This window comes from Pleurodeles waltl, chromosome 7 (genome assembly GCF_031143425.1).
Source record: "Pleurodeles waltl isolate 20211129_DDA chromosome 7, aPleWal1.hap1.20221129, whole genome shotgun sequence".
Taxonomy (NCBI): Eukaryota; Metazoa; Chordata; class Amphibia; order Caudata; family Salamandridae; genus Pleurodeles; species Pleurodeles waltl.
Window position 1 is genome coordinate 811,767,328 of NC_090446.1, and position 19,729 is coordinate 811,787,056.

General features: G+C 45.8%; 1 protein-coding gene across 2 annotated transcripts in view; it reads right to left on the reverse strand.

Annotated features, from left to right (window-relative positions):
• RARS1 (arginyl-tRNA synthetase 1) overlaps nt 1-19,729 on the reverse strand; it is a 230,040-nt gene that overhangs the window by 91,530 nt on the left and 118,781 nt on the right. For both annotated transcript variants that reach the window (XM_069199348.1, XM_069199349.1), the window contains exon 10: nt 15,876-16,054. In XM_069199348.1, the coding sequence (XP_069055449.1) occupies nt 15,876-16,054 (179 nt within the window). The remainder of the gene's footprint in view (nt 1-15,875; nt 16,055-19,729) is intronic.

Genomic DNA, 19,729 nt, shown 5'->3' on the forward strand with positions numbered 1-19,729 from the left:
TGCTGTCTTCTGGTGGAGATGGCTTTGTAGGGTAGGCCTCCGGGCTGTTATCTGACACTGGGGCGTCGTATAGGTCCCATGCGTCCTGATCTTGGTCACCCTGGCTCATGGTGGTGTGAGCTGGGGAGTGAGATGGAGTTTGTGCTGGTGAAACGTTAATCACGGGCGGAGGAGAGGGTGGTGGTGTAATTCTTTTAACCACTTTTGGTTGTGGTGCTTGTTCCGTCTGGAACTCCAACCTTCTCTTTCTCCTAATGGGGGGAAGGGTGCTTATTTTTCCTGTCCCCTGCTGAATGAAGATACGCTTTTGCGTATGGTCCACATCAGTTGCTTGTAGCTCTTCCTCAAACCTATGCTTTTGCATTTGGGAGGTTAGCGAGTGCTCTTCTGTATAAGAGCCTGAAGCTGGGTCGCTTGCAGTTTGTTTCGGCGTTGAAACTTTGTCTGCGTGTTTTTTCGGCTCCGAGGTGACTTTTTTCCTTTTCGGGGCCGAAACCTCTCGGCGTCGATCTGTTTCGGTGCCGCTGTCTCGGCGTCGAGCCGTGTCCACACCGGTATCTCGGTGTCGAGGCTTGTCTCCAGCACTTTCTCGGTCCCGAGAAGGCTGCGTGCCGGTGTCTCGACCAGAGTCGGACGATCTCGGCACTGTTTTGGCCTTTTTCGGTGCCGACGGTCGGTCACCGAATTTATGGGTCGAGCCATGGCCTGGTGGCAGTGGCGTCCCCTGGGCCTTGTAAATGTTTCTCTGTGTGTTTTTCGACGTCTTACTCACGGTTTGTGTATCGTCGAATCCTTCGGAGTCTGAGTCTTGGATCGAGAAGGTACCTTCTTCTTCCTGTTCCTCGAACTCCCGTTGGGCTGTCGGTGCGGACGCCATTTGAAGTCTTCTGGCTCGACGGTCTCGGAGTGTTTTTCGGGACCGGAACGCACGACAGGCCTCGCAGGTGTCTTCGCTGTGCTCAGGTGACAGGCACAGGTTGCAGACCAAGTGTTGGTCTGTGTAGGGGTATTTATTGTGGCATTTGGGGCAGAAACGAAACGGGGTCCGTTCCATCGGCGTTCTTCAGCACGCGGTCGGGCCGACCAGGCCCCGACGGAGGATCGAAAAACTACCCCGAAGGGCACCGGAGCTCTTCGATCTTCGATGCGGTGTGGAATCTAAGTACGCCGATCCCGAACGCAACAATACCGACGAAAATCTTCCGAAATTAGCTAATTTTCCGTTCCGAAACTCGGAGCGACAGGAACACGTCCGAACCCGATGGCGGAAAAAAAACAATCGAAGATGGAGTCGACGCCCATGCGCAATGGAGACAAAAGGAGGAGTCACTCGGTCCCGTGACTCGAAAGACTTCTTCGAAGAAAAACAACTTGTAACACTCCGGCCCAACACCAGATGGCGAGCTATTGCAGAACATGCGTATCTACAGCGACAGATGCCATCGAACACTAAATTTCCCAAGCTGCTCAAGTCCTTGCATCACATGCACCAATCACCGAATGTGACCTTAGCCTTCATAAGTCTTAACCTCAAACGTCATATCCTCTTTCTTTGCTGCTTCGCAGCAGATAAGTAACATTTTCTTTCTCTATGACTTATATTGTATGCTTTGAGTCATTATTGTATTAGTGTATATTTACTTTACAAGCGACTGGATTCCGCTCGCTTTCCGCTTTGTTTTTGCCTCTTAATCGGCTCGCCGCTGATTTTTGACATTGATTGATGGCCCCCCTTTTATTGTGGAGCGGAGCGGGAGTGCTCTACGCGCTTAGCGCGTAGTCTGTTTACTGTGGCAACGAGGGTTGCCGTGCGCGCGCGTTTCTTACAAGCCGATCTCCTTTCCCTGTGTTCTTTGAGGAGATCGGCTCGTTCTGAACAGCGCGCTGGGCATTGACGGTTGTTTTCAAGTTTTCAGAGCGTTAAAGGCACCTCCCTGACGCCCAGCTTAAATCCTTGCTGGGTTGTAAAATCTATATAAGGCTGTGCCTAGAGTGATATCTTGCAGGCAGCTCCCTCCACCTTTATATTTATATATATATTTTAAGGTGCCTGTAAGGGGGTTTTTCACTCCCCCTTTGTTTTTCTGACCGTATTGTGAGCCTATTAATAACAACCTATGGCTCAGTGGAGTGACCAGGACACAGGGTATTACCCTGATGATACTGACAACCAATTGGGGGTGAATTTGGTTGAGACACTAGATTCCAGAGTTCAACAGTCAGTTAATGATGCCTTGGTGAGAGCGCTTGGCCCTTTCTCAGGGCAATAGTTAGAATACGCTCAATCTCAAGGCTGGATGGCTGACAATTCCTCCCCCCTCTCAGAAGAGACTATTCCTAAGGTACCCTCAAAGTCCAAGGCTAAATCTAAGAACCTGGTAAGGGATGATCCCTCTTGAGATTTACATGCAGATATGTTTGAAAAACTGCGTAAGAAAAGGAGTGCGGAACATAACTATAGCACTCAACAGGATTCCTCCTCTTCTGGGGATTCTGACGACCCTGATTCGGATGACATAAACGAACCAGCTCCTAGTAAAAAAGCGAAAAAACAACCTCCGACCCTTCATTTGTTAGACTTTGACCCTTCAGATATTATGCACCCTACGTCCTCTACTTGGGTTCCAACTTCGGAAGTTGCTCAATATTTACACGCAAACATAAGAAGAAGCTTTGATAAGGAGGTTCGCTCTCGCCTTAAGGCGGAATGCCCTAGACCAGATCTGGACAATAATGTGATGGCCACTCAAAAAACTATGGTAACCTTTTTGAAAAAATTTGCGAAGGATCCCAAAAAAGGCTTAGACAGATCTTGGCGCCTTTGTCAAGACAAATTGCTCGACGTGGCAGGCCCGCTAACAAAATATTTAGATTTAGCTGTCGCTTCCAAACAGTCGGGCACCCCTATTAACACAGACGTCCTTTTAGGCTGGGCTCAGAGAGCGGTGTGCCTGTTAGGTAAAACTAATTGTGCTATTTCCACAGAGCGCAGAAAGTCCATCCTTATGCGGATGGATCCTAAATTAGTAGATTTAGCATCTTCAGAAGCGAGACCGGCGGCAGAAGGCCTACTTTTTGGCTCTTCCTTCATTAAAGAACTGGCGAAATTTTGCTCTACTTTCTCCACCCTTGATAAGGCTCAGTTGTCCCTCAAAAAAGTTTTTAGGAGAGGCCTTTTTCTCAGGGCTGGGCATTATGGCGGACGAATGCCCGGCCGAGGTTTTTTGTCAGTCCCCAAAACTATTACCCGAGAGGTAGAGGTAACTGGTCAGGAGACCAATCAGATGCCACTTTCTACCCCTCCCGCTCCAGAGGAGGGAGGTCCCAGATTCCGCAGGGGGCACCGCAGAGGACAACAAGGAGCTATACAAGACTCCTCCTTTACCGGTTAGCATTATTCACCATTCTTAAGTTATGCTTAGAGGAAGAGTGAGACTGTTTGTGGACAAATGGAGAGAGTTCTCTGGGGATCCTTGGGTTCTGCAGACTGTGACAGGTTTTCATCTGGAGTTAATCAGCACTCTGATCCAATTATCCCCTCCTGTAAATATGAGTTTTTCCCGAGAAAATCAGAGTTTTATAGACTTGGAGGTGCAAGCTTTATTAAACAAAGGAGCTGTAGTTTTTTCAACCCCTCACCCTTCTGGGTTCTGCAATCCCATCTTTGTGGTAGACAAGAAGGGAGGAGGTCATCGTCTGGTGTTAAATCTAAAAGACTTCAATTCTTGGATAGTGTACAGACACTTCAAGATGGAAGGGATTCACATGTTGAGAGATATCCTTTTAGAAGGAGACTGGTTGGTTCGGTTAGATCTAAAGGATGCGTACCTCCCAATTCCGATTTTTGCCCCCCACAGGAGATTTCTCCGATTTCTGTGGAAGGGTCATTGGATGGAGTTCACGGCTCTCCCGTTCGGCCGGTCGTCGGCCCCATGGTGTTTCACAAAACTGTTGAGACCAGTGGTGGAATGGTTGAGAGCCAAGGGAGTTCGCCTTATCATCTATCTGGACAACATCATATTGATGGCTCCAGACTTTGTTGACGCATTTGAATTGAACAATCAGTTTGTTACAGGATTTAGGTTTCCTTATCAATGCGCAGAAGTCATTGTTGAAACCATCCCAAGTGATAGAGTTTTTGGGTTTCAAGATCGATTCGATTCACTCGAAATTGATTCTTCCTTCGTTAAAAATTTGCAACATCAAGAGGGAGTTGAGATCGGCGTTAATCAGTCTGACAATTTCTCTAAGGAACATTGCCCGTCTGGTGGGCCTGTTAGCCTCCTCCATTCAGGCAATTTTTCCTGCCCCCTTGCATTATCGGGCTCTACAGAGACTGAAGATCCAATACTTGAGACAGGGTTTGAGCTACTCAGCTTTGATTCCTTTAACCCCAGAGGTCAAGGAAGAGATTCAGTGGTGGCTTCACCACATGGAAGCATGGAATGGCAGAGCCATATTCGGATCTCATCCAGAAGTTGTCATAGAATCAGATGCCAGCCAGTGGGGTTGGGGAGCCCGCTGCGGCTCGGTAGTGACAGGGGGCCATTGGTCAATGAAGGAGCAAGATCTCCACATCAATTGCTTAGAGCTTCTAGCGGGATCTTTTGCGATAAAGAGCTTATCCCCTCACAAGACAGACTGCTGCATTCTTCTGAGAATGGACAATATTTCGGCAGTGTGTTAAGTCAACAAGTTGGGGGGAACGAAATCCAGGGTTCTTGCGGAGATAGCCAAGGAGTTCTGGCATTACTGTTTGAGTCACAGGTTAGTGGTGCTGGCAGAGTACCTTCCGGGAGATCAGAACACAATAGAATAGCAGATTGGAACTCCAGATACCTGACGGATCCCAGCGATTGGAGACTGGATCCAATGATTTACCAACAGATAGTCCAGGAATGGGGTTGTTGCGAGATAGATCTCTTTGCGTCTCGCCTCAACACTCAGACCCCGAAGTTCTACAGTTGGAGACCAGATCCACTGGCTATAGCGACAGATGCCTTTTTACTGAATTGGTGCCCTGTTCTGGGTTATGCGTTCCCTCCATTTCTCTTGATTCCCAGGGTCCTGTCTCAAGTTCGGAGGCAGAAGGCAGATCTGATCTTGGTGACCCCATTGTGGAGGTCTCAGCCCTAGTTCCCTATTGCGCTTCAATTAGCATTTGCTCTGCCGTTGCTCATTCCTCCTCGTCAGAACCTGTTGTTGAGTCCGGAGGGCCTTCAACATCCCTTGATTGTATCAGGGAATCTAACGCTGATGGCATGGAGGGTTTCAGGACAAGATGGAAAACCCCAGGGCTTTCGCAACAAGCTGAAAACTATATCAAACAGGCCTGGGCCTCTAGCACCCGCAAGAGGTATGCATCTGCATGGCGTAGATGGGATAGTTGGTGCAATGGAAGGGGTGTTAATCCCTTGGAGTCAGGTATTGATTTAATCCTCAATTTTTTAGCTGAACTAGCTTCTTCAGGTCTGGCCTATAGGACAATTAATAATTTTAGATCGGCGATTTCTTCGGGTCATAAACACATTGAGGGTAAACCGGTGGGAGAACAGCCCCTTGTATGTAAGCTGTTGAGAGGATTCGTTTTTCGAACCCCCCCCCCCAGGCCAAATATTCTGTTCTATGGGATGTGAACATTGTGTTAAAATTTATAGATTCTTGGCCCAGTAACAAATATTTATCTCGTAAACAGCTTTCAGCCAAGTTGGCTATGTTATTATGTTTAGTTTCATGTAAGAGGGTTTCAGATGTTAGGGCATTAGACTTATCTGGTAGAATTTACTCTCCGGAAGGAGTTACCTTCAATATTTCCAGGAGAACTAAGACTAATTGCAGGTCAGTATCCTATCCTTGGTTTCCAGACAATTCAAAGTTATGTGTGGTACAATGCCTTAAAGATTATGAATTGGTTACCGAGGAGTTTAGACAAAACATGAATTGGCAAGTGTTAATTGCCTCACAGAAGCCATTTAAACCAGTTTCCTCTGCCACTCTTGCGAGATGGATAAAATGGTTAATGAATGAAGCAGGTATTGATACCAGTCATTTCGGAGCTCATTCAGTTAGAGGAGCTATGGCGTGAAAATCATTTACCTTAGGTTCTAGTCTGGAGGACATTATGAAAACAGCAGACTGGTCGTCTGAAGGTACTTTTCGTAAGTTTTATTTTAAGCCTGTAACGGATGTGGCCTCTGTTGTTATGGGTCAGCTTTGAACTAGCACAATCCGAGCCTCCGGTCCTGATATAGAATAAAAAAAGTTCCAGCTTACGCGTCAAGAATTTTCAATTCTATTAAGGACACGGAGGCAAGGATTATCCCACCCTCTAATGAATAAAGGTTTTTGTATTTATATGTTTATGAACCGTATTCATTTATACCCTCCCAGTGTGGTATATTGGGGATTGAATTGGAATTTTTGTGGTTGATTTTTCTACCACTGTGAGATATTACCTTCTTTTATTTATCACTTATTCCAGGTTCGGATCAGAAGAATTCATGATGGTTTCATCCTGGTATCTGCGCTTTAGAAGTTCATTCCTTCGAAGAGTAAGAAGCCGACTTGAGGATCAGTCTGGTTTATCTTTCGTTGGACGTAACATTCAAGGGTGAAGTTTCGAATCATCCATTTCAGAAGAAGTTTGTTGGAAAAGAGTTCAAAAGTTATTGGTTTGATCAAAGAAAGAGGATATGACGTTTGAGGTTAAGACTTATGAAGGCTAAGGTCACATTCGGTGATTGGTGCATGTGATGCAAGGACTTGAGCATCTTGGGAAATGTAGTTTTTTGTTTGTTGTGATTTCATTGGCTGCTGTGATTATTTCAGTAAAGAGAGAGATAGCATAATCCTCGCCTCCGTGTCCTTAATAGAATTGAAAATTCTTGACGCGTAAGCTAGAATTTTTTGTATTCATACACAGTGTACATGTGCCATTGTCGGCAAGTGGCCAGAACGTATGCTGCACGCTTATGTGGGCCTACTTGTAATGACTAATTGCCAGTGCCTCTTACAGGGACGTTTCAGATGCAGGGGTGGAGGATGGTAGGGCAAGAACTACAAACTACTTGCTGCAATGTAAAATCACCATGTGGTGAGAAGGCTCACATAATTGCTCACAGTACAACGCAGTTGGGCATTTAACAAATGGTCCACAGGACCTCCTCCCAGTCATAACCAAAATGGGCCAGCTTCTTGACCAATTCAGAACACTGAATAGAGGCCTCAATCAGCATGACATAGACATGCAATAAGACACTCAAGCAGTAGGCCCCTGAAAAAGCACCACTGCCGACGAGAGAAACACAGCCTCCCAGAAGAAGTTGCTGCAAAGAGGGGAAGGCCCCCACTTTCACCTCTTCTCTCCCTACTGTGTCTGCTCTCCCTTGGCCCACAACCTCCGCAGTGGGAATTCCGAAAGGCCGAAGGGTAGACAAGCACAGAAGCCATCATGTCTGCAGAGTGAACATGCACGCACCCCCACTTAGGACGGCACCAAATTACACTACACTGGACCTGTTACTTTCAACGACACATGGGAGCGAAACCCAATTATAGTTCACTGCCCAACACATAACAGGCCTGCAAATCCTGGGCCTTTCGAGACCCCTGTGGCCACCCACTGGGCACACGACCGGCAGGTAGTTTGCAGATGCTGGGACCCCCACTTACATGGGTGAGGAGGCAGAAACCACCCCCTTTACATCCACCAGCCACTTGGCACACACATCCTATATAGCACCCTGGAAATAGGGCATCCATTTCCCTGCCAAGAACAGTAATCCAAGGGGGCCACACTGTCCTCAAAACCATGTTATATAGGGAAAACTAACCCCTCCTTTGGCAGGCCGAGACACCTTTGAAATATACCCAGGCAAAATACTGAAGCAGACTTTCCTCGGTATCTCCACAATTCACCACCAGGCGAGACACACAGAGCTAAGTACCTGGTCCAAACATTGGCGGAGGCTCTGGATTCACAAAGCTAGCGAACATGAGCAGACAGAAACTGACCATGTCCAGCCACCCTCACCGGCACCCCACACTCCTGCCTGCCACGAGCAAGGGGGCTCACCAATCCCACAAAACCGTGACTCTGCTGCCAAATTAGATGCCATTCTATAAGCCATTGCGACGTCCTGCACATAAGTTAAGTCCCGGATGGAGGAGATCTGGGTGGAATTTGGTCTTCTGTGTGAAGACGAGAGGAAACTGGCCTCCTGGATCACAAAAAGTTAACGCAACATCACAGATATATAGTCAAAATTGGAAGCCAGAAAGAGAAGTATACGGGACCTCCTCGACAGAGTACAAGGTTTAGAACACCATGCAGGGAATGCCATGGGGAAAGCCTGCCAGAATAACATCCATGTGGTGGGCCTGACAGATGGCTCCAAAAGGGCCCTATCTGATGACTAAGTTCCAAGAGGGGTGGGTCAAATCTTTCACGCCAGTCCAATCCTTGTCACCACACTTCTCTATGAAGAGGGCACACCAGGAACCAGCCGGTCAGTCCCCACTGGCGGTGCCGCCTCATCCTGAGATTGCAAAGCTGTTCCACTGCAAAGAGAGAGATGCAACCCTACAGGTTGCCATACAGGTGTCCCCACTCTAATACAGCTGACTTATTTTGATATTCCCTCACTACGCAATGTGGATTCAATGCCAGCATTCCTCCTTTCTGATAGTGAGCCGTCAACTCTGAGATTTCAACGTCCAGTACTCCTATTTGCTCCTAGTGAAGTTGAAGATAATGCATGACTAACAGACCCACTTCTTCACAGAGCCAGACTCAGTGTGGGAGTGGGTGGAAGCACACTACGATGGGAGACTACATCCCCTGACGTTCAGCAACAACGCGACTCACCCTGTGAAACGGAGAACTGGAGGGACAGGAAGCAAAGCAAAACTGGGGGGGTTCTATCAGGGCCCCCTATCCACAAGAGGTGAGACAAAGTCAACAGTCGGCCATAGATGTAGCACTTGCACGCTGGCAATCCTTACCCCCCCAACACACTGACTCAAGCCTGACTGCAAGCGATGAAGTCTAGACTCACAGATCTGCTAACCGGCCCCATTAAAACGCCGCAATCAGTGGACAACCAGCTTTAGGCCCACAAACCCATGATGCAGCACTGGTCTTTAAGTCAGACAGCAGCTGGCTGATGTCCATGGACCCAGCCTAGACTTAGGGTGAGAGATCGTGGCTCTTTCACCCTTCCTGTGCAACCTGCCACCTCTTGGAAAACCGAGGAAGAACAGGCCGCCCAGCAGTGACACGATTCCGACTGCACACCTGCCACCTTTCACTCCCTCCCAAATTTTCGAGTCTGGCCAGGTGGCCACAAACACCCCCTCCCCCACATGTTCTGGCTTTTTGTGCATGTTTGGATGTGCGGTTCTCAAACGCAGGCTTGGATCTCTGTTAGATCATCGTTTTTTGTTCATTGTTCTTTGTCCCACAGCACAAGGACTAACCCTCTTCCCCTTTAGCAGACAGGAGCGAGCACCTAGGGCAAGCGACCACTCCATGCCTTTAACCCCTTGCTCACTGGTGCTAGATGCCACCATATGGCCGAAAGACGGCCACTAGACTTCTCACACTAAACGTAAGAGGGATGCAAACAGCGTTAAGCTGATAATCCGTTTATGCATATATCAAGAGACTATAGGCTCACATCAGCTTCCTACAGGAGACATCTCACTATCAACTCCAGTAGCTTAGCAGATGCTGGCGGGGTGTGGTCTATGGCACAACATACTCTGCATATACCCGAGACACCCTACTCTGGATCCACCAGGGGACTCCCTTTCAGGCACATGACACAGTAATCGACAAGACGAGGAGATACATGGTCATGGAAGGCCAGGTAGACAGAGACCCAGTTCTCCTGGGTTGTATATACGCTCCTAGCACGGACCAAGAGACATTCTGGACCGCATTATCCGGAGTACTTTCCTGATGGGTAGGGCTCTCTTGGTTACTAAGGTGGATTACAACAAAGTACTAAACCTCTACCTAGACTGCTCCCCTAAGTGCCCTTTCCATCAAGACTCGAGGCAGTTCTCTCAATGGGCTCAACAGTGGTCTCTCCTTGATGCTTGGGGGGCGCACAACCTGCGTTAGTGCTTATATATATTCATTTCCCATGACCTCTACGTCCATCTGGTTCATTTAATGTGTTCTCCAGAACTGACCCCACAGCTTACAAACTTGTAATACCTGGGCCGCTTACTTTCGGACCATGCTGTTCATATAGCTAACATAGAATGGGGCAAGCCACATCCTCCTGTTCCCACTTGCCAGCTGTCCAAAGACATGCTAGACGATCTGATATTTTGCAATACACAAGTAACCCACAGTACTTTAATGACAACCAATGCACAGCCACCACCGGGCAATTGAGTGGGACTTCTTCAAAGTTGTTATTTTGCGACTTTTGCATTCAAACATAGTCTGTGTTCGCTGGGGACCGAACCCAGAGCCCTTCAGACAGCTAAAGAGGCAGTGGCGGCACTAGATGATTCCACACCCCCACACTGGACGACGCCACGCACCAGGCTGTAATGGACGCTAAGACGAATCATACTATCTTTTGGAGTGCCTCCACTGCTATAATTTTACGGCATACACAGCCTGAATCCATGCCATGGGAGATAAACTCAGACGACTCCCTGCGTGGCTGACCCGCCAGGACATGCATACTCCCCCCAATCACTGAACTAATTCAAGATGTGCTCCTCCCCCTTACATTCCCAATCACCCAGGCCTTTAATACCTACTATGCTGAACTCGATAGGCACACCCTGCCCCACACACTAATGCCATGAGACACTTCTTAGCCCCAATTCCCCTACCTTCCATATCTGCCCTAGAGTGCACAGAACTCAACAAGCGGATTACAATAGCGGAGGTGAAGAAAGCGATAAACAACTCAGTCCGCAATATGACCCCTGGGCTAAACGGTCTCCCACTAAAATACTACAACCGCTTCTTGACTCATCTTGCCCCCAAATTAGTTGAGGTCTACAATGAGGCCCTTACCACAAGCCCCCTCCCTGCCTCCCTCCAGGAGTATCTCCTTGTTTTCCTACTGAAACCATGTAGGAACCCCACACACCTAGCTTGGACCAGATGCTGGGGAACTTGCTATGAGACGGTGGGAGGCAACGAGTAGCCCTCAACATGCTCCAGCTGCCGATGGGTCTAGGAGGCCTAGGAGCACCATCCTTCAAGAACTACTATCTTGCAGCAGAGCTCCAGTGGGTGTCCCAATGGTTGGCAGGCACAAACCTATATGAGATGAGTATGGGGGAAGGCCCCCTTCCACAACACATACTAGGCTAGCTTCTCCACCCTACCATCAAGTTCCAACAGCCATGATCCCTCCACATATGAGTCGCTAGAAACTGCCTAGCCTGGATCTCCAAATTAAGAAAACAAGTACTTTCTTTCTCCTCAGCGATTCCCCCTCCATGGCCTTCCTGGACCCTTGGACCCTTTACAGCTTACCAACTGACAGAGTGGCACGATCACTCCCAGGACATGGCGGGATAGCCTCTTTTATAAAGCCCTGCTTCTCACATTCGACCAACTAAGCCAAGATCTTGGCATTCGCCCAGGTCAATTCCTCCTATACTGACAACTACTGGTGACACTCCGGTCACTTTGGGGCATGATAGATGATGAACAGTCTACCCACACAGTGAGCACAATACACATCATGGGGGGACGTTGCCATTTATTAGTATGGCTCTACAAAGCTATCAGAGAGCATACAGGGACCACATTGATACCTTCAAAGCCTCTGGGAGGATGATTTGGCGATGACCTTAAACAACACAGAATGATCAAAAGCCGTGGAGCCGCTCCCCCGTTCCCTTACAGAAATGCATGTTTTAAAAACATTCAATACATGATACTACATAGGGCACATCTCTTGCCTTCCCGACTGAATCGGATGTTCCCAGCAGCCAACCTCAGCTGCCCCAGATGCCTTGCCATGATGGCCAATTCATGCTCTGGTCATGCCCTGCCAGAGCCAGCCACTGGCAATCATACACAATACACTAGCCAGTGTTATTGAACTAACAACATTAAACACCTGGGAGGCTACAGCCCATGGCATCTGGGCAGGGAGAAAAATCATAGGATGTGGGTGCTCTTCGCTAACCTCAGCCTCCTATTGGCTAAATGACTACTGACCTTACACTGGAGGGTCCAACACTTCCTGACCTACCCTAATAGCACAGGACATTACTTCGCTGAGGAGGGGCGGAAAGCTCAGCATTACACAGGGAGGAAGTCTGACGTATTGGTAGACGCCTCATAGCTGCCTGGGACACTATACTCACACAATTCAAGGAACTAACCAACTGAGACCTCTCCCCACCCAGAATGCTTAGCGCTCCTACCTCTCCGACTCCAGGAGGTGCAGTTTGCAGTAGAGGATCCCCGATTTTGACCTTACGAAACCTCCCAGGTCTACCCCCACACCCATGGATCACTCTTCCAGTACCTCCCTCGCCTCTGCTTCCTAGGCTGCTACACCGAGGATGAAAAGCCCTGGTGACCACTCCTCCACCCATCCCACGCCCTGTTTGTGCCATCCAGTCCTCATCTCAGTTCCATAACTCAATACTACTCCAATGCTCTCACCCGTGCTTCCCACCCCTCCACCATTACTTGCTTACCCCCAAACTTCTTACTTGTAGGGCTTAAACCATAAAATCTTAATAAACATTATTTACAAAAATGAAGACCTAGGTATAGGGGTGGAGGGTGATGTATTTCACCAAAGTATATGTATGACACATCTCATAAATGTTACAAGGGAAGCATCTGCTCAGTAATCCTTGTCCTCAGCTCCTCTTCAACTTACATCACAGCAACATTGTCAAGTAACTAATTTTAAGGCAGTAACTCCTGAAAAGTTTCCAGGGTGTTCACTTGGATCCCCCTTGTTACAGGTATTATGAAGGGTTCTCACACTACAACAACAGGATTTCAGAGGACCATCAGATCCCTGGAGACTTGTGAAAGTAAATGGAAACCAGTTCATCGGAAGAAGAGAAATAATAGAGGCTTAACAGGCTCCTTGGGAGAATCCACAGCACAAGGATGTTATGAAAATATGAAGGAGAATCAGATTTATTGAAAATAATTTCTGCAGGCCCAAAAAGCGGAAATTGAAAAGGGTAAGACAGAAAATGCCTCATGTTCCTTCACCGGAAACTCCCAGCACTCCACTAAGCCAGCTACCTTGCTCATGGTGCAAAGGAGTGCCTTAAGTGCAGCCTCTTGTGTTCTCAGAAAAGAGCTAAAACCCACTCTGGCAGATATCTATAACTGATTACCAGAGAATGCACAACATTTGTTATTCTCCCATGCATTATTGGGAACTATTAAAATAATGTTGTCCAATATTAAAAATCTTGGTCCAGCATTTTCTTAAAAAAGCAAAATGAGAGAACCTAATTTCGAATGATTTTGTCTTGAGTACGGAACGCAGAATGGGTCTACTAGTGGTATCAACTTAAAAGAGCAATCAAATGGCTCATGATGGAGAGGAAAATTAAAAGCTTGGTTTCAACACTGAACATAACATATCATATCTGTTGTACCTGGCTTTTTGACAGGGTCATCCCCAAACTTTTTGCCTCCTTCCTCCTATTTTTTCTGACCTGTTGTTGTTGGCTTTTGACCTCTGGGCACTTTACCACTCCTAACCAGTGCTAAAGTGCATATGCAAATTGTACTATTGATTGGTTTATCCATGATTGGCTATTTAATTTACTTATAAGTCCCTAGTAGAGTGCACTATATGTGCCTAGGGCCTGTAGATTAAATGCTACTAGTGGGCCTGCAGCACTGGTTGTGCCACCCACTTCAGTAGCCCCTTAACCTTGTCTCAGGCCTGCCATTGCAAGGCCTGGGGGTGCAGTTTCACTGCCACTTCGACTTGGCATTTAAAAGTACTTGCCAAGCCTAGAACTCCCCTTTTTCTACATATAAGTCATCCCTAATGTGTGCCCTAGGTAACCCCTAGAGCAGGGTGCTGTGTAGGTAAAAGGCAGGACATGTACCTGTGTAGTTATATGTCCTGGTAGTGTAAAACTCCTACATTCGTTTTTACACTACTGTGAGGCCTGCTCCCTTCATAGGCTAACATTGGGGCTGCCCTCATACACTGTTGAAGTGGCAGCTGCTGATCTGAAAGAAGCAGGAAGGTCATATTTAGTATGGCCAGAATGGTAATATAAAGTCCTGCTGACTGGTGAAGTCGGATTTAATATTACTATTATAGAAATGCCACTTTTAGAAAGTGAACATTTCTTTGCACTAAAATCTTGTTGTGCCCTTCAATCCACGTCTGGCTAGGTTTAGTTGACAGCTCCTTGTGCATTCACTCAGACACACCCCAAACACAGGGTACTCAGCCTCACTTGCATACATCTGCATTTTGAATGGGTCTTCCTGGGCTGGGAGGGTGGAGGGCCTGCCCTCACACAAAGGACTGCCACTCCCCCTACTGGGACTCTGGCAGACAGGATTGAACTGAAAGGGGGCTTGGTGCATTTCTTAGACACTCTTTGAAGTCACCCCCACTTCAAAGGCACAACTTAGTATAAAACAGGGCCTCTGCCCTACCTCATCAGACACTTGCTGGAGAAGAAACCTGAACCAGAAACTACATCCTGCCAAGAAGAACTGCCTGGCTGCTCAAAGGACTCACCTGTCTGCTTTTCTACAAAGGACTACTGCCTTGCTGTTGGCCTGCTGCCTTGCTGAACTCTTGTCTGGCTGTAAAAGTGCTCTCCAAGGGCTTGGATAGAGCTTGCCTCCAGTTCCCTGAAGTCTCAGGACCAAAAAGACTTCTCTTTTTCACTTGGACGCTTCGTGCGTCGAAATTTTCGACGCACAGCTTGTTCCGCGGCGAGAAAAACGCCGCACACCGACGCTGATCGCCGCGACGCCTTCGGGACGACTGAAACTTCGACGCACGGCCTCCCAAGGACAACGCCGCCCGACTTCCAAAGAGAAATCGACGCGACGCCTGCAGTGAGAGCGAAATTTCGACGCACAGCCCCGCGGAACGACGCGCAGCCAGAAAACAAGCAGGAGAATCCACGCACAGACCCGGGACATCTGGTAATCCCCGCGACCCATAGAAGGAGACGGTCCGCGTGCCGGAAAACGACGCACGTCTTTCCCGAGTGAAAAATAACGACGCAAGTCCGTGTGGGAAGGGGCGCAACCGACGCACACACCATTTTTCCTCCCGTGGAACGACGCACGTCTCCCCGCGTGAAAAATAACGACGCAAGTCCGTGTGTGAAGGGGCGTAACCGACGCACACACCATTTTTCCACGCATCTCCTCTTCTGCGGCCCTCTGCGGAGATTTTCCACCAGAAACCAGGTACTTTGTGCTTGAAAGAGACTTTGTTTGCTTTTTAAAGACTTAAGACACTTTATATCACTTTTCAGTGATATCTTTACAAATTCATATTGCATCTTTGATCGTTTTGACCTGAAAATACCCAGATAAATATTATATATTTTTCTAAACACTGTGTGGTGTATTTTTGTGGTGTTATATTATGGTATTGTATGATTTATTGCACAAATGCTTTACACATTGCCTTCTAAGTTAAGCCTGACTACTCGTGCCAAGCTACCAGAGGGTGGGCACAGGCTGATTTTGGATTGTGTGTGACTTACCCTGACTAGAGTGAGGGTTCTTGCTTGGACAGAGGGCAACCTGGCTGCCAACCAAAAACCCAATTTCTAACAATATCATATCAAAACATTAACGGTTAACAGATTAACAGTTCTGGTAAATTAATGCTTTAGAAAACACTGTCTTGACTGACCTGTCCACTGTCAACCACATAGATGAGAATGTTACCCTTCTCCTCGAACAGCCTTTGCTTGAGGGCAGCAAGATCTGATGTATCATATGTGTACCCTCCATCAGATTTCACGATTGTTAAAGGAACTGTGCATCCTGGGGGAAATACAATCTTGCGCCCTTCGTCAAACTGAACAAGCCCTACAAAGGAGGAAAAGAGGTCATATTAGTTGCACGTGAGGGAGAAGTCTTCTGTTTTCTGACATGTCCTGATAGAGATAATGATAACAATAATCAAGAACCAAGGTGCCTCAAGTTAGCACTATATTTAAAAGGTTTAATATTTGAAACATAGTTTGTTGCAGTGTATCTGGTAATGAGGGCATATATGTCTTCAGGACATTCCAGTATTTAAAGATGCCCAAATTCCAATGCATTTTGTGTTGTGAAGACCCTTCATTAGGAGAAACTAAAGCAAAGAAAATTAAGAACATAAAAAATAAAAAATAAATCGCATTTGAATAGAAACACATGTACAGTACCCGTGAAAAACATTCTCGAAGCTTCAGCTAATCGTATGTAAGTAAGAGCTTAGAACCATGTCACCATTGAACAAAATAAAACTCCATCAAAGTGCATGAATTCAAAAACTCCACAATGATGTGGGACAGCATGCAAATCTACTAATTGTTAAAAAATGACACCCTGCAACAACCTGCCACCACTTTTTATCCATAAAACCTAACTCTAGTGAACCTGAAAACCAAATATAAGCTAAGAAACAATGTTAGCAGTACTTATCGAAAAGGTAAGAAAAAGTAAAAACTACTTCATATCCATGTCTCTGGTCGCTCAGAATCTCCAGATAAAGTTAAAACATGCTTGCGATCCCAGAGCTCTGTAAATACTTGAGTTGTGCACAAATTCTGTACCCAGAAGTGAACATCAGCTGTGAACCTGGAAGCACAGATGTTTACAAAATAAATCACTTGAAAAATGAAAAAATAAACAAGCGAAATAAATGAGTGCACCAACCCATAATGTACACTAAAAAGGATACTGAAAAAGTAGCAACATGGTTGAAACAAACGCATGTGCCTATTAGCTAAAATGGGAGCCATCTTGGATTAAAAAAAAGAGTCTAGTGAAGAAATGATTGAGAGAGTAAAGAAGAACAAGTGCAATAACAATTGGTATGAAGTAGAAATATGTGATTTTTAAATAGCAAAAAACTAAACTTCATGAAAAGGTTTACTACTATCCACTGATAGGAATTCTCAAATGTAGTCAAATCAGTTAAAACACAATGATGGTAATCAATACAATATGACTAATTCAATGAATTTATCAGACACCTGAAAACAATTAATGAACTATAGAGAAAGAAATAAACCTGACCCTGTATATCAAAGAAAAGATGACATCTCTAGTGTCTCATTCATCCCACTCAGCTGTAAAGTGTTCAATGACTTTATCCAAAATATATCTCTTTAAAGAAGTTTTTTGCTGTTGTATGTATCTGAATGGTGATGAACTATTTTCAGAATCTGAAACTGTATTTGACTAATATGTTTGTGTTCCATCCAGTGTATGGTTACACTTGATTTTTTGTAGTGATTTTGGATGTTACTTTTTGTTCTGTAAGAGCTCTTCCTATTGTCCACTGGAACTACATGGGCATTCGCAACAAAATAGGCAAATACATAATATAATAAACAGCAACAAGATCTTCAAGAAAGAGGATAAAAGACCAAAGAAAATAATTTCACCTGTCTAATAGGTGTATGGAACTGTGGCCTAATAAATCATTTCCTAGCTATCGTAACAGAAAGTTTTAATTCTATTAACCCTATAGGTGTGGGCGTCGGCCACTGATCAAGCCCCCACCAGGGATTAAAAATGACTTTAAAAAAATAAATAAGAATAATTTTTGCATGAAATTGACAGGGGGTTGCCCATGAGCAGGGCTGACCCCCTGTGGGGGCAATTTGTTTTTAATAGCTGTATGGTTTCCCTGGGGCCACGATGTCCCCCCAGAAACCATGCAGCTATTAAAAAAATATATAGATCTATATATAGATGTAGCTAAATAGATATATCCATCTATACAGATAGACATAATATATATACAGAGAGAGAGAGAGAGAGAGAGATATATATATATATATATATATATATATATATCAATTTTGTCAATGCGTGAGTCTGCGATCGGCCCCCAGGGAACCCACACACACATATAAAATATAAAAGTGATCTCTTCACACACACTCACACACACACACACACACATATGGAAAATGTCACTTACCCAGTGTACATCTGTTCGTGGCATGTTCTGCTGCAGATTCACATGCTATGCATAGTCTGTCATCTAGTGCTGGGCTTGGAGTGTTACAAGTTGTTTTTCTTCGAAGAAGTGTTTTTGAGTCACAGGATCGAGTGACTCCTCCTCTCCGGCTCCATTGCGCATGGGCATCGACTCCATGTTAGATTGTTTTCCCGCAGAGGGTAAGGTAGGAGTGATAGAGAATAAAGAAAAGAGATATCCATGCAAATGGAATATATATATATATGGAAAATGTCACTTACCCAGTGTACATCTGTTCGTGGCATTAGTCGCTGCAGATTCACATGCTGTGCACAGTCCGCCATCTGGTGTTGGGCTCGGAGTGTTACAAGTTGTTTTTCTTCGAAGAAGTCTTTTCGAGTCACGAGACCGAGGGACTCCTCCCATTTCGAGTCCATTGCGCATGGGCGTCGACTCCATCTTAGATTGTTTTGCCCGCAGAGGGTGAGGTAGGAGTTGTGTATGCTAGTAATAGTGCCCATGCAATGGAGTGAATGCGTATGTACATAATAAAGTTTTAAGTAATATATTTACAAATGTTTAAGATCTACTTCTAAACGGCTACAGGCTCCCGGGGATGCGGGTGGGCGCATGTGAATCTGCAGCGACTAATGCCACGAACAGATGTACACTGGGTAAGTGACATTTTCCGTTCGATGGCATGTGTAGCTGCAGATACACATGCTGTGCATAGACTAGTAAGCAGTTATCTCCCCAAAAGCGGTGGTTCAGCCTGTAGGAGTTGAAGTAGTCTGAAATAATGTTCTTAATACAGCTTGACCTACTGTTGCTTATTGTGCAGTTAGCACATCTACACAGTAGTGCTTGGTAAATGTATGAGGCGTAGACCATGTTGCTGCCTTACATATTTCGTTCATTGGAATATTTCCTAGAAAGGCCATGGTAGCACCTTTCTTTCTGGTTGAGTGCGCCTTTGGTGTAATAGGCAGTTCTCTTTTAGCTTTAAGATAGCAGGTTTGAATGCACTTAACTATCCATCTAGCAATGCCTTGTTTTGAAATTGGATTTCCTGTATGAGGTTTTTGAAAGGCGACAAATAATTGTTTTGTCTTTCGAATTAGTTTTGTTCTGTCAATGTAGTACATTAGTGCTCTTTTGATGTCTAATGTATGTAGTGCTCTTTCGGCTACCGAATCTGGTTGTGGGAAGAACACTGGTAATTCTACCGTTTGATTTAGGTGGAACGGTGAGATTACTTTTGGTAAAAATTTAGGATTGGTCCGTAGAACAACTCTATTTTTGTGTATTTGAATAAATGGTTCTTGAATGGTAAATGCTTGAATCTCACTCACTCTTCTTAGAGATGTGATGGCAATTAAAAATGCAACTTTCCACATTAAGTATTGCATTTCACAAGAGTGCATGGTCTCAAAAGGTGGACCCATGAGTCGTGTTAGGACAATGTTGAGGTTCCATGAAGGAACTGGTGGTGTTCTTGGTGGTATAATTCTCTTTAGGCCTTCCATAAACGCCTTTATGACTGGTATCCTAAACAGTGAAATTGA